Source organism: Salmo trutta, chromosome 33 (genome assembly GCF_901001165.1).
Source record: "Salmo trutta chromosome 33, fSalTru1.1, whole genome shotgun sequence".
In the NCBI taxonomy this organism is placed as follows: Eukaryota; Metazoa; Chordata; class Actinopteri; order Salmoniformes; family Salmonidae; genus Salmo; species Salmo trutta.
Genome location: NC_042989.1, coordinates 18,342,866 through 18,368,000, shown reverse-complemented (window position 1 = coordinate 18,368,000; position 25,135 = coordinate 18,342,866). Strand labels below are relative to the sequence as shown.

Here is a 25,135-nt window from a genome sequence, read left to right as displayed (position 1 = left end):
TGATATAAGAAAAGTGGTTGTATGGTAGTTGAACAGGAGTATTTATCTTGGCCTAGATAGAGCTCTGTTAGTCACCTGTAGTGCTGGGCTCTTGATGGTGTCCAGCAGCAGCCTGGCGCGTGTGGCCACAGCCGGGTTGACATCCTCCACAGAGGCCAGGAAGCAACAGAAGGCGTGGGCCAGGGAGTACTTCAGCAGGTGGTTTTTCGTCACAGAACCGATGTCTAGGAACCGACAGAGCACTGCTACCTTCTCCACTGGGAGTTACCATGACAACACAGACAAGGCACAAGACAACATCTCAGCGCCATGACACATAGAGGTAGATAGAACACTAAGTAAAAGGTATAATGAGAACACCACTTTCTACAATCTAATCTGAATTTTTTCTCTTGTAAACCTTACTTATGTATATATATGACAAACAATGCATCAGTAAACATGTCGCCCCTACGAATGACGCAATTTTGTAAATTCGTTTTTTTTAAGGAGTAGATCAGCTTTAATATTGCAGATAGATTGTACCTTATATCAATGTAATTGTCTGCATCATTTCCAATCCCCCATAAAAATAACACCATATTGTAAATTCCGGATCTCTATGGCAAGATGCATCATTCGCCCAAGTTTCATCAAAATTGGGCCAGTGATGTCTGAGATATCACGTGTGATGAAAGTACGAACGTCCAGAGGGAGATCCACAGTATCCTCCCCGATTTCATTATGGGGGGCAATAATAAATCAAGCAAATGTCTGGTCTATTCATTCTTTCCATTGCAAAGGATAGTCTTAAAATAAGCATCACTCTAATGCTGATGGGCAATGTACAGTGCCTGTCACTAGATGGCACTGTGGAGGAGGCGAGCCAGCACTATCCTAGCCAGATTGCCTGTGGGCAGAGAGGAAGAGGCAAAGTCAGAGGGATAACAGACTTGGGCTGCAGTCCAAACACTTAAAAGACACACCCTCGTCCACTTACCCTCACCTTATGCCAGCTAACCACTGTTGGTGGTCATCAGCTATCCTTTAGCTTGAAAAGCTATCGCCAGTTTTGTACAATGCGACTCAGACCAGAGCATACCGGACCTATTTTCTCTCCTTATCCCCGGATTTCTACCGCAAGCTCCGGACATTTACATCTGGATCTTGCAGCTAGCTAGCTGCTATCCGAGTGACTATTGGCTAACGTCGGTCCCGGAGCAAACTCCAATTATTCCGGAGCTAGCCAGCTGAAGAGTTCCATCAGCCACTCCTGGGCTACAATCACCTATCCGGACCCGTTTTACTGCCGATGCGGAGCCCCACCGGGCCTTCACGACTGGACTACTGACGTTATCTGCCCGAGGGATTTATCCAACTGGCCCCTCCGTCGCGACGTAACCTGAACGCCCATCTGCTAACTGTGGCCTGCTAATCGTTAGCTGTTTTGAGCATATCGGCTGCTATCTGAATAGGTCTATCGGACAATTTTCTTGGGCCACTATAATTATAACTATTTTGCCAATTGGATTGGTCCCCTCTACCACACGAAACCCCACTAATCTACCGACGGAAACGCCCGAGGTGGCTAAAAACAGACCTCAATCTTCTGCCAGCTTGCTACCCATAGCCCGGCTCGCTGTCTGAATCGCCGTGACCCCAACCAACCTCACTACTCACTGGACCCTTATGATCACTCGGCTAAGCATGCCTCTCCTTAATGTCAATATGCCTTGTCCATTGCTGTTCTGGTTAGTGTTTATTGGCTTATTTCACTGTAGAGCCTCTAGCCCTGCTCATTATACCTTATCCAACCTTTCAGTTCCATACCTTGAAGCTATTTTGTCGCCCCCAGAAACCTGCTCCTTTTACTCTCTGTTCCGGACGTCCTAGACGACCAATTCTCTTAACTTTTAGCCGTACCCTTATCCTACTCCTCCTCTGTTCCTCTGGCAATGTAGAGGAGAATCCAGGCCCTGCAGTGCCATGCTCCACTCCTATTCCCCAGGCGCTCTCTTTTGATGACTTCTGTAACCGTAATAGCCTTGGTTTCATGCATGTTAACATTAGAAGCCTCCTCCCTACGTTTGTTTTATTCACTGCTTTAGCACACTCCGCCAGCCCGGATGTCCTAGCCGTGTCTGAATCCTGGCTTAGGAAGACCACCAAAAACTCTGAAATCTCCATCCCTAATTACAACATTTTCAGACAAGATAGAACGGCCAAAGGGGGGCGGTGTTGCAATCTACTGCAGAGATAGCCTGCAGAGTAATGTCCTACTATCCAGGTCTGTACCCAAACAATTTGAACTTCTACTTTTAAAAATCCACCTCTCTAAAAACAAGTCTCTCACCGTTGCCGCTTGCTATAGACCACCCTCTGCCCCCAGCTGTGCTCTGGACACCATATGTGAACCATATGTGAACTGATTGCCCCCCATCTATCTTCAGAGCTCGTGCTGCTAGGTGACCTAAACTGGGACATGCTTAACACCCCAGCCATCCTACAATCTAAGCTTGATGCCCTCAATCTCACACAAATTATCAATGAACCTACCAGGTACAACCCCAAAGCCGTAAACACGGGCACTCTCATAGATATCATCCTAACCAACTTGCCCTCTAAATACACCTCTGCTGTTTTCAACCAAGATCTCAGCGATCACTGCCTCATTGCCTGCATCCGTAATGGGACAGAGGTCAAACGACCTCCACTCATCACTGTCAAACGCTCCCTGAAACACTTCAGCGAGCAGGCCTTTCTAATCAACCTGGCTCGGGTATCCTGGAAGGATATTAACCTCATCCCGTTAGTAGAGGATGCCTGGTTATTTTTTTTAAATGCCTTCCTCACCATCTTAAATAAGCAGCCCCATTCAAGAAATTTAGAACCAGGAACAGATATAGCCCTTGTTTCTCTCCAGACCTGACCTTTACAGACCTGACTGTAAAGTCCATGGAGAATAAGAGCACCTCCTCCCAACTGCCCCCTGCACTGAGGATAGGAAACTCTATCACCACCGATAAATCCACTATAATTGAGAAATTCAATAAGCATTTTTCTACGGCTGGTCATGCTTTCCACCTGGATACCCCTACCCCGGTCAACAGCTCTGCACCCCCTACAGCAACTCGCCCAAGCCTTCCCCATTTCTCCTTCTCCCAAATCCAGTCAGCTGATGTTCTGAAAGAGCTGCAAAATCTGGACCCCTACAAATCAGCCACGCTAGACAATCTGGACCCTCTCTTTCTAAAATGATCTGCCGAAATTGTTGCAACCCCTATTACTAGCCTGTTCAACCTCTCTTTCGTGTCATCTGAGATTCCCAAAGATTGGAAAGCAGCTGCGGTCATCCCCCTCTTCAAAGGGGGGGATACTCTTGACCCAAACTGCTACAGACCTATATCTATCCTACCCTGCCTTTCTAAGGTCTTTGAAAGCCAAGTTAACAAACAGATTACCGACCATTTCGAATCCCACCGTACCTTCTCCGCTATGCAATCTGGTTTCAGAGCTGGTCATGGGTGCACCTCAGCCACGCTCAAGGTCCTAAACGATATCTAAACCGCCATCGATAAGAAACAATACTGTGCAGCCGTATTCATCAACCTGGCCAAGGCTTTCGACTCCGTCAATCACCACATCCTCATCGGCAGACTCAACAGCCTTGGTTTCTCAAATGACTGCCTCGCCTGGTTCACCAACTACTTCTCTAATAGAGTTCAGTGTGTCAAATCAGAGGGCCTGTTGTCCGGACCTCTGGCAGTCTCTACGGGGGTGCCACGGGGTTCCATTCTTGGGCCGACTCTCTTCTCTGTATACATCAATGATGTCGCTCTTGCTGCTGGTGATTCTCTGATCCACCTCTACGCAGACGACACCATTCTGTATACTTCTGGCCCTTCTTTGGACACTGTGTTAACCTGTCTGGGCTAGGGGGCAGTATTTTCACGGCCGGATAAAAAACTGATAAAAAACGTATCCGATTTAAACTGGTTACTACTCTTGCCCAGAAACGAGAATATGCATATTATTAGATTTGGATAGAAAACACTCTGAAGTTTCTAAAACTGTTTGAATGGTGTCTGTGAGTATAACAGAACTCATATGGCAGGAAAAAACCTGAGAAAATTCCAAACAGGAAGTGGCCTGTCTGAGAATTTGTAGTTCTTCTTTTGATTCTCTATCGAAACTACAGTATCTGTGGGGTTACGTAGCACTTTCTAAGGCTTCCATTGGCTCTCTAAAGCCTTCAGAAAGAGGATTGAGGCGTCTCCTGTCTCTGGGCAGAGTATAGTAGCTCAGTTTCTCAGTGGTCTGCCTGGTGACAAAGAGATTGGATATGCGCATTCACGCGACCACGCTGTTTTTTCATTTCCTTTTTGAATGAATACACTATTGTCCGGTTGGAATATTATCGCTTATTTCATGAAAAAAATACCATAAAAATTTATTTTAAACAGCGTTTGACATGCTTCTAAGTACGGTAATGGAACATTTAGATTTTTTTTGTCTCGAAATGCACTCGCGCGTTACCCTTTGTATAGTGACCTGAACGCACAAACAAAACGGGGGTATTTGGACATAACTATGGATTATTTGGAACAAAAACAGCATTTATTGTGGAAGTAGCAGTCCTGGGAGTGCATTCTGACGAAGATCAGCAAAGGTAATACAATTTTTCTAATACTAATTCTGAGTTTAGTGTGCCCCGAACTTGGCGGGTGTCAAAATAGCTAGCCGTGATGGCTGAGCTATGTACTCAGAATATTGCAAAATGTGCTTTCGCCGAAAAGCTATTTTAAAATCTGACATAGCGATTGCATAAAGAAGTTCTGTATCTATAATTCTTAAAATAATTGTTATGTATTTTGTCAACATTTATGATGAGTAATTTAGTAAATTCACCGGAAGTTTTGGGTGGGAATACATTTTCTGAACATCACACGCCAATGTAAAAAGCTGTTTTTTGATATAAATATTTACATTTACAGAACTTGATTGAACAAAACATGCATGATTGCATAACATAATGTCCAAGGAGTGTCATCTGATGAAGATCATCAAAGGTTAGTGCTGTATTTAGCTGTGTTTTGGGTTTTTGTGCTTGCATGGAAAATGGCTGTGTGATTATTTTTGGCTATGTACTCTCCTAACATAATCTAATGTTTTGCTTTCGCTGTAAAGCCTTTTTGAAATCGGCCAATGTGGTTAGATTAACGAGAGTCTTATCTTTAAAATGGTGTAAAATATTCGTATGTTTGAAAAATTGAAATGATTGCATTTTTGAGGTTTTTGTATTTTGCGCCACGCTGTTCCACTGGCTGTTGAATAGAGTGGGACGGTCATGTCCCACCTAGCCCATAGAGGTTAACAACCTCCAGACGAGTTTCAATGCCATACAACTCTCCTTCCGTGGCCACCAACTGCTCTTAAATACAATTAAACTAAATGCATGCTCTTCAACCGATCGCTGCCTGCACCTGCTCGCCCGTCCAGTATCACTACTCTGGACGGTTCTGAGTTCGAATATGTGGACAACTACAAATACCTAGGTGTCTGGGTAGACTGCAAACTCTCCTTCCAGACTCACATAAAACATCTCCAATCCAAAGTTAAATCTAGAATTGGCTTCCTATTTCGCAACAAAGCATCTTTCACTCATGCTGCCAAACATACCCTCGTAAAACTGACCATCCTGACGATCCTCGACTTCGGCGATGTCATTTACAAAATAGCCTCCAATACCCTACTAAATAAATTGGATGAAGTCTATCACAGTGCCATCCGTTTTGTCACCAAAGCCCCATATACTACCCACCACTGCAACCTGTACGCTCTCGTTGGCTGGCCCTCGCTTCATACTCGTCGCCAAACCCACTGACTTCAGGTCATCTACAAGACCCTGCTAGGTAAAGTCCCCCCTTATCTCAGCTCGCTGGTCACCATAGCAGCACCCACCCGTAGCACGCGCTCCAGCACGTATATCTCACTGGTCACCCCCAAAGCCAATTCCTCCTTTGGCCGCCTCTCCTTCCAGTTCTCTGCTGCCAATGACTGGAACGAACTACAAAAATCTCTGAAACTGGAAACACTTATCTCCCTCTCTAGCTTTAAGCACCATCTGTCAGAGCAGCTCACAGATCACTGCACAAGTACATAGCCCATCTATAATTAGCCCAAACAACTACCTCTTCCCCTACTGTATTTATTTATTTTGCTCCTTTGCACCTCAGTATTTCTACTTTGCACATTCATCCACTGCAAATCTACCATTCCAGTGTTTTACTTGCTATATTGTATTTACTTCACCACCATGGCCTATTTATTGCCTTTACCTCCCTTATCTCACCTCATTTGTTCACATTGTATAGACTTATTTTTCTACTCAAATCAAATCAAATGTATTTGTCACATACACATGGTTAGCAGGTGTTAATGCAAGTGTAGCGAAATGCTTGTGCTTCTAGTTCCGACCATGCAGTAATATCTAACAAGTAATATAACCTAACAATTTCACAACAACTACCTTATACACACAAGTGTAAAGGAATGAATACAAAATATATAAATGAGTGATGGTAAAGAACGGCATAGGCAAGATAGTATAGAGTACAGTATATACATGTGAGATGAGCAATGCAGGGTATGAAAACATTATATGAAGTGACATTGTTTAAAGTGGCTAGTGATACATTACATCAAGATGGCAAGATGCAGTAGATGGTATAGCGTACAGTATATACATATGAGATGAGCAATGTAGGGTATGAGAACATTATATAAAGTGGCATTGTTTAAAGTGGCAAGTGATACATTTAATTACATCAGATGGCAAGATGCAGTACATGGTATAGCGTACAGTATATACATAAGAGATGAGTAATGTAGGGTATGTAAACATTATATAATATAAAGTGGCTAGTGATAAATTGATGACATCAATTTTTCCATTATTAAAGTGGGTGGAGTTGAGTCGGTATGTTGGCAGCAGCCACTCAATGTTAGTGATGGCTATTTAACAGTCTGATGGCCTTGAGATAGAAGCTGTTTTTCAGTCTCTCGGTCCCCGCTTTGATGCACCTGTACTGACCTCACCTTCTGGATGATAGCGGGGAGAACAGGCAGTGGCTCGGGTGGTTGTTGTCCTTGATGATCTTTTTGGCCTTCCTGTGACATCGGGTGGTGTAGGTGTCCTGGAGAGCAGATATTTTGCACCCGGTGATGCGTTGTGCAGACCTCACTACCCTCTGGAGAGCCTTCCGGTTGTGGGCGGAGCAGTTGCCGTACCAGGTGGTGATACAGCCCGACAGGATGTTCTCGATTGTACATCTGTAAAAGTTTGTGAGTGTTTTTGGTGACAAACCGAATTTCTTCAGCCTCCTGAGGTTGAAGAGGCGCTGCTGCGCCTTCTTCACCACGCTGTCTGTGTGGGTGGACCATTTCAGTTTGTCCGTGATGTGTACGCCGAGGAACTTAAAACTCTCCACCCTCTCCACTACTGTCCCGTCAATGTAGATAGGGGGCTGCTCCCTCTGCTGTTTCCTGAAGTCCACAATCATCTCCTTTGTTTTGTTGACATTGAGTGTCAGGTTATTTTCCTGACATCACACTCCGAGGGCCCTCACCTCCTCCCTGTAGGCCGTCTCGTCGTTGTTGGTAATCAAGCCTACCACTGTGGTGTCGTCTGCAAACTTGATGATTGAGTTGGAGGCGTGCATGGCCATGCAGTCATGGGTGAACAGGGAGTACAGTAGAGGGCTGAGAACGCACCCTTGTGGGGACCCAGTGTTGAGGATCAGCGGGGTGGAGATGTTGTTACCTACCCTCACCACCTGAGGGCGGCCCGTCAGGAAGTCCAGGACCCAGTTGCACAGGGCGGGGTCGAGACCCAGGGTCTCGAGCTTAATGATGAGTTTGGAGAGTACTATGGTGTTAAATGCTGAGCTGTAATCGATGAACAGCATTCTTACATAGGTATTCCTCTTGTCCAGATGGGTTAGGGCAGTGTGCAGTGTGATGGCGATTGCGTCGTCTGTGGACCTATTGGGTCGGTAAGCAAATTGGAGTGGGTCTAGGGTGTCAGGTAGGGTGGAGGTGATATGGTCCTTGACTAGTCTCTCAAAGCACTTCATGATGACGGAAGTGAGTGCTACAGGGCGGTAGTCATTTAGCTCAGTTACCTTAGCTTTCTTGGGAACAGGAACAATGGTGGCCCTCTTGAAGCATGTGGGGACAGCAGACTGGGATAAGGATTGATTGAAAATGTCTGTAAACACACCAGCCAGCTGGTCTGCGCATGCTCTGAGGACGCGGCCGGGGATGCCGTCTGGGCCTGCAGCCTTGCGAGGGTTAACACGTTTAAATGTTTTACTCACGTTGGCTACAGTGAAGGAGAGCCCACAGGTTTTGGTAGCAGGCCGTGTCAGTGGCACTGTATTGTCCTCAAAGCGAGCAAAAAAGTTGTTCAGTCTGTCTGGGAGCAAGGCATTGTAATCCGCGACGGGGCTGGTTTTTCTTTTGTAGTCCGTGATTGACTGTAGACCTTGCCACATAACTCTCGTGTCTGAGCCGTTGAATTGCGACTCCACTTTGTCTCTGTACTGACGCTTAGCTTGTTTGATTGCTTTGCGGAGGGAATAGCTACACTGTTTGTATTCGGTCATGTTTCCGGTCACCTTGCCCTGATTAAAAGCAGTGGTTCGCGCATTCAGTTTTGCGCGAATGCTGCCATCAATCCACGGTTTCTGGTTGGGGAATGTTTTAATAGACGCTGTGGGTACAACATCACCGATGCACTTGTTAATGAACTCGCACACCGAATCAGCGTATTCGTCAATGTTATTGTTCGCCGCAATGCGGAACATATCCCAGTCCACGTGATCGAAGCAATCTTGAAGCGTGGAATCTGATTGGTCGGACCAGCGTTGAACAGACCTGAGGGCGGGAGCTTCCTGTTTTAGTTTCTGTCTATAGGCTGGGAGCAACAAAATGATGTCGTGGTCAGCTTTTCCGAAGGGAAGGCGCAGGAGGGCCATACTGTATTATTGACTATGTTTGTTTTACTCCATGTGTAACTCTGTGTTGTTGTATATGTCAAACTGCTTTGCTTTATCTTGGCCAGGTCGCAGTTGTAAATGAGAACTTGTTCTCAACTTGCCTACCTGGTTAAATAAAGGTGAAATAAAAATAAAATAAATAAAAATCCCCGTCGCCATCTTGGAGGACGGTCTAAATGATTAGCCAAGCAAGGGAAGTTTGAACCTAAGCCCCTCGGCCCTCGTTTTTAGTCAGCTTTGCGAGTGTACAATTACGTTCACTCTGGGGCCTGACACTCCCCATAATTCAATTCGAGACGATTGTACATACGCTAAGAAAAGTCTGCGAAAACTTAAAAACAACATCAAGGGAGAAGTCAACATACAAGTGTAAGTAAAAATGAATGCAAATAAGTTAGAAATTGTGCTACTAATGCACATGACGGTACAAACACGTCTCGTAAAAAGTAAATATGTTGCTGTTTGGTTCTCTTTTGGAAATTGTAGAAATAAAACATTTTCCTTCTTCAGAAGTTCCAGCTAGGCAGGCTAACATTAGTTAGCTAGCAAATTAATTAGCTATCATACAGTAGGCGCATATTAATAATTATATATTTAATATAAGTAGACATGCACTCATAATTCAAATCAGACAAGACCTCAGAAAACAATTGTAGACCTCTACAAGTCTGGTTCATCCTTGGGAGCAATTTCCAAACGCATGAAGGTACCACGTTCATCTGTACAAACAATAGTGCGCAAGTATAAACACCATGGGACCACGCAGCCGTCATACCGCTCAGGAAGGAGACGTGTTCTGTTTCCTAGAGATGAACCTACTTTGGTGCGAAAAGTGCAAGTCAATCCCAGAACAACAGCAAAGGACCTTGTGAAGATGCTGGAGGAAACAGGTACAAAAGTATCTATATCCACAGTAAACGAGTCCTATATCAACATAACCTGAAAGGCCGCTCAGCAAGGAAGAAGCCACTGCTCCAAAACTGCCATAAAAAAGCCAGACTACGGTTTGCAACTGCACATGGGGACAAAGATCGTACTTTTTGTAGAAATGTCCTCTGGTCTGATGAAACAAAAATAGAACTGTTTGGCCATAATGACCATCGTTATGTTTGGAGGAAAAAGGGGGAGGCTTGCAAGCCAAAGAACACCATCCCAACCATGAAGCACAGGGGTGGCAGCATCATGTTGTGGGGGTGCTTTGCTGCAGGAGGGACTGGTGCGCTTCACAAAATAGATGGCATCATGAGGACGGAAAATTATGTGGATATATTGAAGCAACATCTCAAGACATCAGTCAGGAAGTTAAAGCTTGGTCGCAAATGGGTCTTCCAAATGGACATTGACCCCAAGCATACTTCCATAGTTGTGGCAAAATGGCTTAAGGACAACAAAGTCAAGGTATTGGAGTGGCCATCACCAAGCCCTGACCTCAATCCTATAGAAAATGTGTGGGCAGAACTGAAAAAGCGTGTGCGAGCAAGGAGGCCTTCAAACCTGACTCAGTTACACCAGCTCTGTCAGGAGGAATGGGCCAACATTCACCCAACTTATTGTGGGAAGCTTGTGGAAGGCTACCCGAAACGTTTGACCCAAGTTAACAATTTAAAGGCAATGCTACCAAATACTAATTGAGTGTATGTAAACTTCTGACCCACTGGGAATGTGACGAAAGAAATTAAAGCTGAAATAAATCATTCTCTCTACTATTATTCTGACATTTCACATTCTTAAAATAAAGTGGTGGTCCTAACTGACCTAAGGCAGGGAATTTTTACTAGAATTAAATGTCAGGAATTGCGAAAAACTGAGTTTAAATGTATTTCGCTAAGGTGTATGTAAACTTCTGACTTCAACTGTATATAGTAAATATATATCTGGGACACTTCACAATTAGTATGATATGTTACGTTTCGTATGTTATGTAATTCATTTATGGATGTCCATTATACATTTCGTATGTTATGTAATTCATTTATGGATGTCCATTATACATTTCCTATGTTATGTAATTCATTTATGGATGTCCATTATACATTTCGTATGATATGTTACGAATTACAATTTGTATGATATTTACAAATTTGCAAAACGCATGATACAGTATGTTACAAATTCCAATTTGTTGTGGCTGACGTTAGCTAGGCTTGGGATTAGGGTTAGGAGATCAGGTTAGGGTTATGGTTAAGGTTAGGAGTTAGATTAAAGGGTTAAGGTTGGGGTTACGGTTAGGGGAAGGGTTAGCTAGCATGCTAAGTGGTTGCAAAGTAACTAAAAAGTAGTAAATAGTTGCAAAGTTGCTAATTAGCTAAAGTTGTCCGTGATGAGATTCGAACGAGTGACCTTGGGGTTACTATATGTTCGCTTTATACGCCCACACGCTGGAAATTGATTAACTCAAAAATGTAATGGCTTATTTGCAACCTGTGGCTTATTTTATAGATTAGAAGCTTCATAATGATTAGGTTGTTACAAGTGTGGGACAGATAGGACACGGGACATCCCGGGAACTGGGAGAAAAAAATACTTTATATCGGCGCTGTGCCTGGTTGCCACTAGATACCACAGCCACAAAGTCATAAACGGCACCTATTTCTACAATTTCTCTTCTTAAAATGAGATTTTAAACCTAACCTTAACCACACTGCCAACCTTATGTCTAACCCTAACCTTAAATTAGGACCAAAAAGCAAATATTTGTTTCATGAAATCTTACGATATTGCCAATTTTGACATGGTGGCTGTAGTAACTAGTGGAAACCATGTGCCTGTTGTTCACACACGTATCTGCCATCTCATTGACTAGAATGGTCCCACCTGATCTTGCTTCCTCCTGACTGCCTTCCATTTTTGATGACATTTCTTTTCATTGTTAGAGTGGCCACTAGAGTACTTGGTCAATATAATGGATAATCTATTATGTGGGTCATAGTATTGCTTTGGCACCCAACTGATGTATTTTTTGTTGTTGATTTACACAGAAAAGTAAATTACCATACGTTTCAGAACAGATAATATGGGGCCATAATTAGATCATTAGAATTCATGATCATCATTATCCTATGGCTCATGTGTGTACATGATCTGTAGTCATGACACATCATTTCCCTTAGCAATTGTTCTTGTTATTTTTCAATGTTGCTTTGCTAATGTAATCAATATCTACTTCTAATGATGTTTATGGTCAGAGTATTTTAAATTAAATAAATGTGAATGTAGCATACTGATATTATAATATTATATACTAATTGGTGCTCTGCGGTGCTCTGTGACAATGCCACAATAAAACATTTGGATCTAACTTCAAATATATACAGTACCAGTCAAAAGTTTGGACACACCTACTCATTTAAGTTTTTCTTTATTTGTTCTATTTTCTACATTGTAGAATAATAGTGAAGACATCAAAACTATGAAATAACACATATGGAATCATGTAGTAACCAAAAAAGTGTTAAACAAAATACTGTAGCTCAGTTGGTAGAGAATGGCGCTTGCAACGCCAGGGTTGTGGGTTTGATTCCCACGGGGGGCCAGTATTTAAAATGTCATAAAAATGTATGCACTCTACTGTAAGTCGCTCTGGATAAGAGCGTCTGCTAAATGACTAAAATGTAAATGTAAAATATATCTTTGCCTTGCACACTCTTGGCATTCTCTCAACCAGCGAAACGTAACAGTCTAAAAGCAGTTCCCACATATGCTGAGCACTTGGCTGCTTTTCCTTCACTCTGCGCTCCAACTCATCCTAAACTCTCTCAATTGAGTTTAGGTTGGGTGATTGTGGAGGCCAGGTCATCTGATGCAGAATTCTAACTCTCTTTCTTGGTCAAATAGCCCTTACACAGCCTGGATGTGTATTTTGGGTCATTGTCCTGTTGAAAACAAATGATAGTCCCACTAAGCACAAACCAGATAGGTTGGCGTATCACTGTAGAATGCTGTGGTAGCAATGCTGGTTAAGTGTGCCTTGAATTCTAAATAAATCACTGACAGTGTCACCAGCAAAACACCCCCACACCATCACACCTCCTCCTCTATTTTTCACGGTGGGAACCACACATGCGGAAATCCTCCATTCACCTACTCTGCGTCTCACAAAAGACACGGCGGTTGGAACCAAAATTCTAAAATTTGGACTCATCAGACCAAAGGACAGATTTCCACTGGTCTAATGTCCATTGCTTGTGTTTCTTGGCCCAAGCAAATCTATTTTTCTTATTGGTGTCCTGTAGTAGTGGTTTCTTTGCAGCAATTCGAACATGCAGGCCTGATTCACGCAGTCTCCTCTGAACATTTGATGTTGAGATGTGTCTGTTACTTGAACTCTGTGTAGCATTTATTTAGGCTGCAATCTGAGGTGCAGTTAACCTCTACGGGCTAGGGGGCAGCATTGAGAATTATGGAAAAAATATGTGCCCATTTTTAACTGCCTCCTACACCAACTCAGAAGCTAGAATATGCATATTATTGTTCAGGTTTGGATAGAAAACACCCTAAAGTTTCTAAAACTGTTTGAATGGTGTCTGTGAGTATAACAGAACTCCTATGGCAGGCAAAAACCTGACAAGGTTTCATGCAGGAAGTGGCCTGTCTGACAAGGAGTCGTTCTTCTTGTCTCTGTTTATTGAAGAGTAAGGATCTTAGCTGTAACGTGACAATTCCTAGGGCTCCAATAGGCTCTCAGAACCCGGGAAAAACCTGAACGATAACGAGGCAGCCTCAGGCTGAAACACATTATCTCCTTTTCCAAGTGTCGCATCAGGGGACAACAGAATTAGGCGCGTGCGCGATTTGCCCCCGTGGAGTATTTTCATTCGGCTGTTTAGCTAATTGCAGATTCCCGGTCGGAATATTATCGCTTTTCTACGAGATAAATTGCATAAAAATTGATTTTAAACAGTGGTTGACATGCTTCGAAGTACGGTAATGGAATATTTAGATTTTTTTTTGTCACATTCTGCGCCATGCGCACGACCGTGATTTAGCATTCTGATAGTGTCTAGAACGCACAAACAAAACGCCGCTGTTTGGATATAACGATGGATTATTTGGGACCAAACCTACATTTGTTATTGAAGTAGAAGTCCTGGGAGTGCATTCTGACGAAGAACAGGAAAGGTAAGACCATTTTTCTTATAGGAAATATGATTTTGATGAAGGCTAAACTTGCCGGGTGTCTAAATAGCTAGCCCGTGATGGCTGGGCTATGTACTTAGAATATTGCAAAATGTGCTTCATCCGAAAAGCTATTTTAAAATCGGACATATCGAGTGCATAGAGGAGTAATGTATCTATAATTCTTAAAATAATTGTTATGCTTTTTGTGAACGTTTATCGTGAGTAATTTAGCAAATTGTTAGTAAATTCCCCGGAAGTTTGCGGGGGGTATGCTTTTTCTGAACGTCACATGCTAATGTAAAAAGCTGGTTTTTGATATAAATATGAACTTGATTGAACAGACATGCCTGTATTGTACAACATAATGTCCTAGGTGTGTCATCTGATGAAGATCATAAAAGGTTAGTGCTGCATTTAGCTGTGGTTTAGGTTTTTGTGACATTATATGCTAGCTTGAAAAATGGGTGTCTGATTATTTCTGGCTGGGTACTCTGCTGACATAATCTAATGTTTTGCTTTCGTTGTAAAGCCTTTTTGAAATCGGACAGTGTGGTTAGATTAACGAGAGTCTTGTCTTTAAATAGCTGTAAAATAGTCATATGTTTGAGAAATTGAAGTAATAGCATTTCAAACGTTTTAAAAATCGCGCCACAGGATGACACTAGCTGTTACGTAGGTGGGACGAATTCGTCCCGCCGGTCCCATAGAGGTTAACTCTAATGAACGTATGATCTGCAGCAGAGGTAACTCTTGGTCTTCCTTTCCTGTGGCAGTCCTCATGAGAGCCAGCTTCATCATTGCGCTTGAGGGTTTTTGTGACTGCACTTGAAGAAACTTTGAAAGTTCTTGACATTTTCTGGATTGACTGACCTTCATGTCTTAAAATAATGATGGACTGTTGTTTCTCTTTGCTTATTTGAGCTGTTCTTGCCATAATATGGAATTGGTATTTTACCAAATAGGGCTATCTTCTGTATACCACCCATACCTTGTCACAACACAACTGATTGTCACAACACAACTCAAACGCATTAATTAAGAAGGAAAGAAATTCCACAAATGAACTTTTAACAAGGCACACCTGTTAATTGAAATGTATTCCAGGTGACTACCTCATGAAGCTGGTTGAGAGAATGCCAAGAGTGTGCAAAGCTGTCATCAAGGCAAAGGGTGGCTACTTTGAAGAATCTCAAATCTCAAACATATTTTGATTTGTTTAACACTTTTTTGGTTACTACATGATTCCATATGTGTTATTTCATAGTTTTGATGTCTTCACTATTATTCTACAATGTAGAAAATAGTAAAAATAAAGAAAAACCCTTGAATGAGCAGGTGTGTCCAAACTTTTTACTGGTACTGTACGTAAACACACACACACACACACGGAGACACACACACGTACGGTGAAGCATCCTATATCAATCACCTGCTTCAAAGCGTATCTTCCAGTCCTTGCTGTTGAAATTGCTATCCACCAGGTTCCAGAAGATGTCTGCTCCATGGGAGAGGGAGAGGGCATGCAGGAGCTGGGGCACGGCCAGGGAGGCCAGCTGGCAGAACTCGGCCTTCAGCATGGTCCACAGTCTAGAACATACAAGTATCACAGGAGACACACACACACACACACACACACACACACACACACACACATACACACACACACACACACACACACACACACACACACACACACACACACACACACACACACACACACACACACACACACACACCTGGCTGCTCTTCACATTTTTGATGATCCAGTACAACTTTCATTAAGATGATGATTGACAATTTCAGTTGCTTCATGTAGCTACATCTCATGGCTCAAGTCATGTTTAAAGAAAGTACTCGCAAAGATATCTGTAGAAAACCAACAAGCTATGTGTGAAACTGCAGGAGGGGCCCCATGCGGTGACTGTGATGACCTGGGAATAAGCATCTTTTCCTGGATGTAGGCCAGGAACTGGGGGTGGTCCTTACGGGCCAGGTACAGACACTCTCCGTGGAGACACAGGATCTTCAGACAGTTCAGCATGTTGAACAGGATATTAGGCTCCTCAAACTTGGACATTTCCTACATAGATAAACAGAAGGTAGAGTTCATTTCCTCACTCAATCTTTTCTAATGAGGGGATTATTTTCTTTGATTACGCATCTATTATTTAGATAGTTTATATCTGTACATTACAAGATGCTTTAACACTAGATACAGGTGGACTAGCAGGTACCTGCAGAATGGTGTATATTAGCTTGAGAGACACAGGGAGCTGCTGGTAGGAAAACTTCTTGTCAGGATTATTCTTCATTGCTGTAGGACAGAAAGCTTTGATATAAAACAGAGAAATACCTAGCAAAGGAGAAACTATGCAGTGTTTCCTTTTCATGTTGCACACTGCCTCTGAACTGTTACAGAGAAGTGTTCATTTCATATTTTTCACATTCGTTGGCTTCAGGTCAAACAATACATTTGGGATTACATTTTTATAATAATGAGGTGTTTACACCGACACAACTGAGCATTGTTCTGCTTGTGTTTCAGCAGATCTATATCAATGCATTGAGACATTCTGTACTCATTTTAAAACCCTTCCAACCCAAGCCTTAGGTTACCATGGATACATACATGGGTTTTCAGGAGAGTCACTTTGATTGGTAGGGTTGTCAGTATGTGTGCTGGTAGGGTGGTCCCCTTCCTCTGTCCCTCCCTTTGTCCCTTTTTCAGGTCCAAACACTTGAGGCAACAGCAATGTGTCATCCAAGCCATCTGTTGGCTCCTATAGGGAAGACACAATCATGTCTATTGACAACCAAATGCAGTAAGAATTACCAACCACTGAAAAACAATTGGGATGCTTCAGGACATCCATCATGTTGTTTTTACAGGAGTGTGTGTGCATGTGTGTCTCACCACCAGATGTATCTCCTCCCTGGGGGTGAGTCTCTCTAGGAGCTCACAGCCCAGCTGGTAGCATAAGATGCTAGACTGGCACAGGCTACACTCCAGGGCCTTCTCATCCTTCTGACAGGTGTGGGAGCCACCCCACGGGGCCTGGAAGACATTGTTGATGATGCCCACGATGTCTTTCCCCAGGCTGCTTTCCAGAACCAGCATCACGCCGTCATCCTGGAGCTCCATCTGGACAAGGAACCAACACAACAGGTTGAACAGGAGAACCCAATAGAAAGTGGGATGGAACTCAACTTGGTGGATGTGACGTATTCAATGAGGCATTGTAAAATGCAACAAACAGTAGTGTATAACTGAACCCATGTCTGGAATGTGCCTTCCGAGCTTCAAAGTAATACATTAATATACAGCACACACTTCCTTGCTCACATGCAAACAAACACACCCAATCAGCACACAAACAAAATGCACATTCATGCTCAAAGACTTGGCCACCTGTTTGAGGATGAGGTCAAACATGAGGATGAAGCAGCTCAGGTTCATGTCATCATCGTCACAGTCCAGGTCCAGGGCACAGTTTCCTGTAGCATGGCCTAGGTTCTTAAAGGGACTGCAGTGCAGGGGGCTTCGGAATGGGCTCCGGAACGGACTGGGGAATGGGCTCAGGGTGTTGTGCTGCCCAAGACGGCCTGGATCTGAAACCACGCTTTCCTAGGGACATCACGCACGCACCCACACACACACAAACGTCTCATTGTTTCATATTTGTACTATCCTTAGAATTACCCTCCAAGTTATCAAGGGTTATTCAGGTGTAGAAATATACAACAAATATACTGTGGATAGATGAGCCGAAGGCTTTAACTTTCAATGATAAATCTGAACGATGGCAAAACTTAATTAAGCCCCTTAAACAGGACTATATTTAGACTTCAGCAGTTACCATGACAACGCAGGGCCGTGGATGGTTGACAATAAAGGGTAGCTAGATAGCAAGAATTTTCCTATTGTGGATGTAAACTGTATCTGTCCTGAGCTCATTTGTTCTTCTGTTACTGTTCATTGATAGAAAGGAAATATATGAGCGATAAGAGCTTTTTTCTTTGGCATTGAGGTTGTTTTGCATGGGAGTTGATGACATAGTATGACATCTCACCCTCCGAGCCTCAGTATTTTCCCCAGTTAGATTTGAGACGTGAGCCTTCCTCTGATTGGCCAGTTCCTTCACAGAGTTCACCCCATCAGAGAACATCCCGACCAACAGCTGCAGAGGCACCACAATGTCCAGCTCTGACAACACCTGGGTCCACCCAGACACACACACAAACAAACACACCAACAGATACACAAACACACAAAGATGCAGACCAAACTCATACGCACCCACAAGACACATTAATGACAAAAACAGGTTTACACACGCACATATGAAACACACAAACAAACAACAGAGATGTTAAGAGAGGCAAAAGACAAGACACTAGAATGTAGTACACATACTCCTGTAGTGCTGCTTTGAGTGTGACCTATATAGTCAGATTGAATTACTTTGGTGTCTGTAATCACAGTCATGACAGAAAACGTGAAAATCCATCCATGTACAAATAGGACAGCAGGCTGTGAGTGGAATCAAAATCCCTCCTCTCTCCCTCTCAGAACTCTGGTCTCATGCTAGCCGTGTGACCCAGTTCGATATTCAGTAAAGCCCAGGCACTCACACATCATGACAACCTGTTCATTTCACACATGAAATCAACCACTCAATATGAAATGGACACTCGTTAAAAGCCACAGGCCTTATACTCACATGCAGCCAGAGCAGAGCCTGCTCCTGCACAGAGGCTGGGTAGCCTGAGAACCTGCAGCTAATGAACCCAAACATCTCCTCCATGGAGAAGGGCAGGGGGCACAGCTCAATGTCAAACATCTTGCTTCAGGGAGAACAGAGGGGAGAGGTGGGGAAATGCTTTTAGAGCTGAGGCTTAGTATAGCATCTCTCTCAGGTGTAACAATGGAAGCTAAACAAGTCTGTTTTCACTGTCTACCCATGACTGTGTGTTTCACATAGTCACATTACATTTCACATAACATTCAAATTGTCTCATAAGAGAGAAAATTACTTCTGCGTCAACAGTAACCATAGGAACCCATTGACGTAGAGGAGGTAGTACAGTGAACTGGGCGACTTGGAGGAAGTTCAGTATACAGTACCTGAGCACCTCTCTGAACTCCTTGAGCTGCTGGTCAGGCACCTCAGTGCGGATGGCCTCCAGCCACTCTGGCATGAAGCACTCCCACAGCGGCTGGCTGATCACGTTGTAGGGGATCAGGCTCAGGATCCTGTTCAGCCCCTCTTTCAGCTGGGTCACCGTGTTGCAAGACTTATCCCAGTAACCCCCCACCTGGGGATATGGGTGCATAGACACATACACAAGGTCAGGTATAACCATGGAGGGTATTCACCAAGGAACACAACCATCACTTGTTGTCCCTACAGTGTGCATTGCCAGTGGAAAAAAAGTCCAAACCCCATACTACCCTACACCCACCATTACACCCTACAACCCTTCACGAACACCCCCTGAAGCTCAACCACCTTAACCCTCCAACACCTCTCCTCCTCCCCTCTCCACCCCTCCCCCGCTCCTCCTCACCCTGGCAAACTCCACCGGCTTGGGCAGCAGGCACATCACCATGACGTCGAAGCGTACGTCACACACGGTCTTCAGCCACTTGGTGACAAACTGGGGCTTGAGCTTCTCCACCAGGGAGCCCACCTCGTCGTCCATCATGTAGGCTGTGGAGTGGAACCACTGGAACACCATGCTCACCAGCCGCGCCAGGCTCTCTGTGGGCGTGTTCTCACTGGGGGTGCACAGGCTCACCTACAGGGATGGGGGCAAGGATGCAGGGTATCATGGTCAGTCAGGGGCTTCCAAGATTGGAGAGAGATACGGTTAAAGCATTAAAATGTTGCACTATGAAGAGAGTACAGCCCGGGCTGGTAATAAGAGCCCAGACAGGTGTGTCAACATCCTAATCTCACTACTGCGATAGTGAGTGATAGACCAGCGAGCCACGCACCAGGAACCAGATGCCAAACTGACTGAGGAGCCTCTGGTCATGCTGGTCGTCCTCTTTGTTGTCGAAGTCAATGTTGTCAAGGGAGTGGTGGGAGGCAGACAGGCCCATCTGACGACGCCTGTTCAGCTCAAACTCACGCAGCTCCGCGTGGATCTCCGCCTCCTTCAGTAGGCTGATGTTGATAGATGGTTGGAGAGGGGGAATCAAGAATGAGACAGACAGAAAGACAGAGGGAGATAGATAGATGGATAGTGATAGAGAGATAGATAACTGGTTGAATTCAGTGCAATTGTGAAGCATACGGTTGTTTGCCTGTAATGTCTGTGATGCTGTGATGTTTACCTGATAACAGCCTCCACAGTGCACACCAACTCCTCTGCCCCACACTCGCGGGTGTTGATGGGAGGGGGAGAGGTTTGGTAGAGATGGGTCTCCGCCGCAGCCCCCGTCTCGCTGCTGTGGTGGTTGACATGGCAACGCTTGCAGTAGCGGACGGGCCGGTTGCCATGGCGCCCACAGCAGCCAGCTGAGAAGCAGGTGACAACCGCCCTCCTGACATGTGAGCTACAGTTCTACAAGACAGAGAGGGGACAATGAGAGGACAACAACTCCTCTTATCATTTTAATATAAAAATGTTATAAAAATATAAAAATGTAAATTATTTTGGTTACAGAAATCTAAACTGTTTGCACCATTTAAAGGGAAATTTCTAACATTTTCAACTTCTCAACATCTCCAGCTCCACTGCAACAACAACATATAAGAAAATTGCGTGTTTTTATGTTTTGTAGTAAAAAAGACAGAGGAAGATAAGTGTTTCCAATGACATCATCAACCAATTAGTAGATAATTAGTAGAAAATACCTTCTCATAATTGGTTAAAATCACACAATGCACACTGATGATGTCATTGGAAACACTTACACTGAATATACCACCTTCGCCCTCAGAACAGCCTCAATGCGTTGTGCATGGACTCTACAAGGTGTCGAAAGCATTCCACAGGGATGCTGGCCCATGTTGATTCCAATGCTTCCCACAGTTGTGTCAAGTTGGCTGGATGTCCTTTGGGTGGTGGACCATTCTTGATACACATGGAAACTGTTGAGTGTGATAAACACAGTAGTGTTGCAGTTCTTGACACAAACCGGTGCGCCTGGCACCTACTACCATACCCCGATTAACAGCACTTCAATCTTTTGTCTTGCACATTCACTCTCTGAATGGCACGTATAAAATCTGAATGGCATGTATAAAATCCATGTAAATTGTCTCAAGGCTAAAAAATCCTTCTTTAACCTGTCTCCTCCCCTTCCCCTACACTGATTGAAGTGGATTTAACAAGAGACATCAATAAGGGATAATAGCTTTCACCTGAATTCACCTGGTCAGTCTTTGTCATGGAAAGAGCAGGTGGTCTTAATGTTTTATATACTCAGTGTATATGTTTTACTACAAAACATAGAAACGCACCATTTTCACATATGTTGATGTTGGGGTGGTGCTGGAGATGATGAATATGAAGTTGAACAATTGTGAAATTTCCCTTTAAGTGAAATAAGATAAAATGCTCATATGCCTCAATAAATACACTGATGTTTAGACATTCCAAATGAAATGAATGAGTGGTGTTCTTTCACTTTGAGTACATTTGTGTGTGTATACTAATGTGTACGCTGCCATGGGACAGATAGCAACATTCTTAGATATGTCTCTATGGTGTCTCATTTCTCCCCAAAAAATGGTGGCAATTGTGGACTGGCTTAATCTGATCAGCCACTAAAAGCTTTGGCCATTACAGAGATGCATTACCACCTATCAAATTAACAGATCTTCCCCTTCTCTGTTTTCTTCCTCTCTTCCTCCCTCCCCGTCTCTGTTCTTCACAAAAACATAAAACGGACAATTCTTTCCTTCAACGAAAAACCCCAGCTGCACACAATCCATAACTTGTTGTTACATTATGCTGAAAACTTGGTTAATGGACTATAGTCTACACAATATATGAGTGTATTATACTGTAACTACAGTACACTGTGAAGGCAACCCCTAGTCTAGCTGTAACTAGCAATCACCTCTCAGATAGAACAACAATATGCTGGTAATGAGAGAGCTGGCGTGGGTCCAGGTAAGAGTTTAAAGAGCTTTCTGCGGTGGGACAAAGCCTATTGAAAAGGCTGTGTGATGATTAAAACTGCTGCTGGATGAACTGGGATGGAGGACAGTTGTTGGCCGGCTGCTCAGCTTGATACACTACCTGAGAATTTTGAATTGTGTGTCAGTCTCCGTGGGAAACAAGGGGGAACTTTTATGCCCTTGGGACTGTGTTCCGGAACAAACATCATGCCCTGCCAGTTCCATTAAGACTGGGCCGTCCATCGGACAAGTAATGAAGGGAGTGTTCCACTTTAGGTCCCTGTAGCCTGTAGCAGGCTAGTATAGTGTTTCTTTCTACAGCACTTGAATGACACAAGTGGTTACCTCTCTCCTCAAATCAAATCAAGCACTTTTACTAGTCATTGGTAAATAAACACTGGATGGATGTTGGCATGATGGCATGATATAACTATATAACTATATAACTATATAACTATATAACTATATATATATATATATATATATATATATCTTACTATTTTCTATTTCGTAGAATAATAGTGAAGACATCAAAACTATGAAATAACACATATGGAAACATGTAGTAACCAAAAAAGTATAAAATATTTTATATTTTCGATTCTTCAAAGTAATCACCCTTTTCCTTGATGACAGCTTTGCACACTCTTGGCATTCTCTCAACCAGCTTCATGAGGAATGCTTTTCCAACAGTCTTGAAGGAGTTCCCACATATGCTGAGCACTTGTTGGCTGCTTTTCCTTCACTTTGTGCTCCAACTCATCCCAAACCATCTCAATTTGGTTGAGGTCAGGTGATTGTGGAGGCCAGGTCATCAGATGCAGCACTCCATCAGTCTCCTTCTTGGTCAAATATCCCTTACACATCCTGGAGGTGTGTTTTGGGTCATTGTCCTGTTTAAAAACAAATGATACTCCCACTAAGCACAAACCAGATGGGACGGTGTATCGCTGCAGAAGGCTGTGGTAGCCATGCTTGTTAAGTGTGCCTTGAATTCATAATAAATCACCAATAGTATCACCAGCAAAACACCCCCACACCATCACACCTCCTCCGCCATGCTTCACGGTGGGAACCACACACGCGGAGATCATCCGTTCACCTACTCTGCGTCTCACAAAGACATGGCGGTTGGAACCAAAATTCTCAAATTTGGACTCATCAGACCAAAGGACAGATTTCCACCGGTCTAACGTCCATTGCTTGGCCCAAGCAAGTCTCTTATTGGTGTCCTGTAGCAGTGGTTTCTTCGTAGCAATTTGAACATGAAGGCCTGATTCACACAGTCTCCTCTGAACAGTTGATGTTGAGATGTGTCCATTACTTGAACTCTGTGAAGCATTTATTTGGGCTGCAATCTGAGGTGCAGTTAACTCTAATGAACGTATCCTCTGCAGCAGAGGTAACTCTGGGTCTTCCTTTCCTGTGGCAATCGTCATGAGAGCCAGTTCCATCATAGCACTTGATGGTTTTTGCGACTGCACTTGAAGAAACTTTCAAAGTTCTTGAAATTTTCCTCATTGGCTGACCTTCATGTCTTAAAGTAATGATGGACTGTAATTTCTCGTTACTTTTTTAAGCTGTTCTTGCCATAATATGGACTTGGTATTTTACCAAACAGGTCTATCTTCTATATACCCCCCCACCTTGTCACAACACAACCGATTGTCTCAATTAAGAAGGAAATCAATTCCACAAATTAAGGCACACCTGTTAATTGAAATGCATTCCAATACTTATGTAAATGTGATATTTCAGTTATTCATTTTTAATACATTTGCAAAAAAATTGAAAAACCTGTTTCGACTTTGTCATTATGGGGTATGCATTGATGAGGACATTTCTTTTATCATTTTTTTAATAAAGCTGTAACCTAACAAAATGTGGAAAAAGTAAAGGGGTCTGAATACTTTCCCAAGGCACTATGCATTAACTAACACATTAACCAGCAATGACATAGCAAGGGCGGCACAGCCACTGTCCATGATTAGGTAAGCAAAGCCATCCAAAAATGCAAACAAACTAGCAAACAATTCCAATCCACCACTCTTTTATTTTATTATTATTTTTTTATTTAACCTTTATTTAACTCTACTTCACTTGTTGGTCTAATATGTAGAAAAAAGGGGTACTCATTTTTAGCCATGTATTTTTAGCCATAAAATATACTACTATGAATTCAGCATAAACTGATGAGAGCACAAACAAATACAAACACCAGCAAACACAAACACATATGAATGCACCAACATTCAGGCCTTACCTTCTTTTGACAAATAGCAGATATCTCAGCTGTAAAGATGAGGCCACAGAGATATTCACCATAACATACAGACAGACATTGGGTTCACCCACATAAAAATACTGTAGTATACCATGGTAGAAATACTATAGTAAAACAAACTGTAGTATATACTATAATTACTTCGTGTTTTTTGAGGACTGTAGTATACTGTAGTATTTACTGTAGTGTTTTTGTGGACTGTAGTATACTGTAGTATTTACTGTAGTGTTTTTGCAGACCTTACTGTAGTATTTACTCTAGCGCTTTTTTAAATTATATTTGACATGGAATCGGAGGCTTTATCCTTGAAACCTACTGGAGAAATACTAAAAGAGCACATAACCTGAAGGTAAGTCATTCTGAACAGGTAGTTCAGTGCTTCTGCTCTTTTCTGTAACCTGTAGGGAACACAATATTTGGTCTATATTTGGCATGTAGGTTTCTCACTTATGGGTGGCACAAACTGGGATATGGGAGAGGGGAGTGGGCACAGTATATGCAAATTAAATACTGTAGTATTTACTATAATGAAAAAACCATAGTGTTTTTGCTAACATTAC

General features: G+C 43.2%; 1 protein-coding gene across 1 annotated transcript in view; it reads right to left on the bottom strand.

Moving 5' to 3' along the window:
- The window catches only part of LOC115172559 (protein unc-79 homolog), a 51,522-nt gene that overhangs the window by 15,312 nt on the left and 11,075 nt on the right, over nucleotides 1-25,135 (bottom strand). The window contains exons 11-24 of the mRNA XM_029730111.1: nucleotides 24,555-24,583; nucleotides 20,497-20,726; nucleotides 20,155-20,326; nucleotides 19,725-19,955; nucleotides 19,282-19,472; nucleotides 18,878-19,001; nucleotides 18,227-18,370; nucleotides 17,566-17,781; nucleotides 17,071-17,298; nucleotides 16,786-16,936; nucleotides 16,391-16,470; nucleotides 16,088-16,236; nucleotides 15,586-15,743; nucleotides 76-257 (exon numbers count right to left, since the gene is read on the bottom strand). Coding sequence (XP_029585971.1) covers nucleotides 76-257; nucleotides 15,586-15,743; nucleotides 16,088-16,236; nucleotides 16,391-16,470; nucleotides 16,786-16,936; nucleotides 17,071-17,298; nucleotides 17,566-17,781; nucleotides 18,227-18,370; nucleotides 18,878-19,001; nucleotides 19,282-19,472; nucleotides 19,725-19,955; nucleotides 20,155-20,326; nucleotides 20,497-20,726; nucleotides 24,555-24,583 — 2,285 coding nt within the window. The remainder of the gene's footprint in view (nucleotides 1-75; nucleotides 258-15,585; nucleotides 15,744-16,087; nucleotides 16,237-16,390; nucleotides 16,471-16,785; nucleotides 16,937-17,070; nucleotides 17,299-17,565; nucleotides 17,782-18,226; nucleotides 18,371-18,877; nucleotides 19,002-19,281; nucleotides 19,473-19,724; nucleotides 19,956-20,154; nucleotides 20,327-20,496; nucleotides 20,727-24,554; nucleotides 24,584-25,135) is intronic.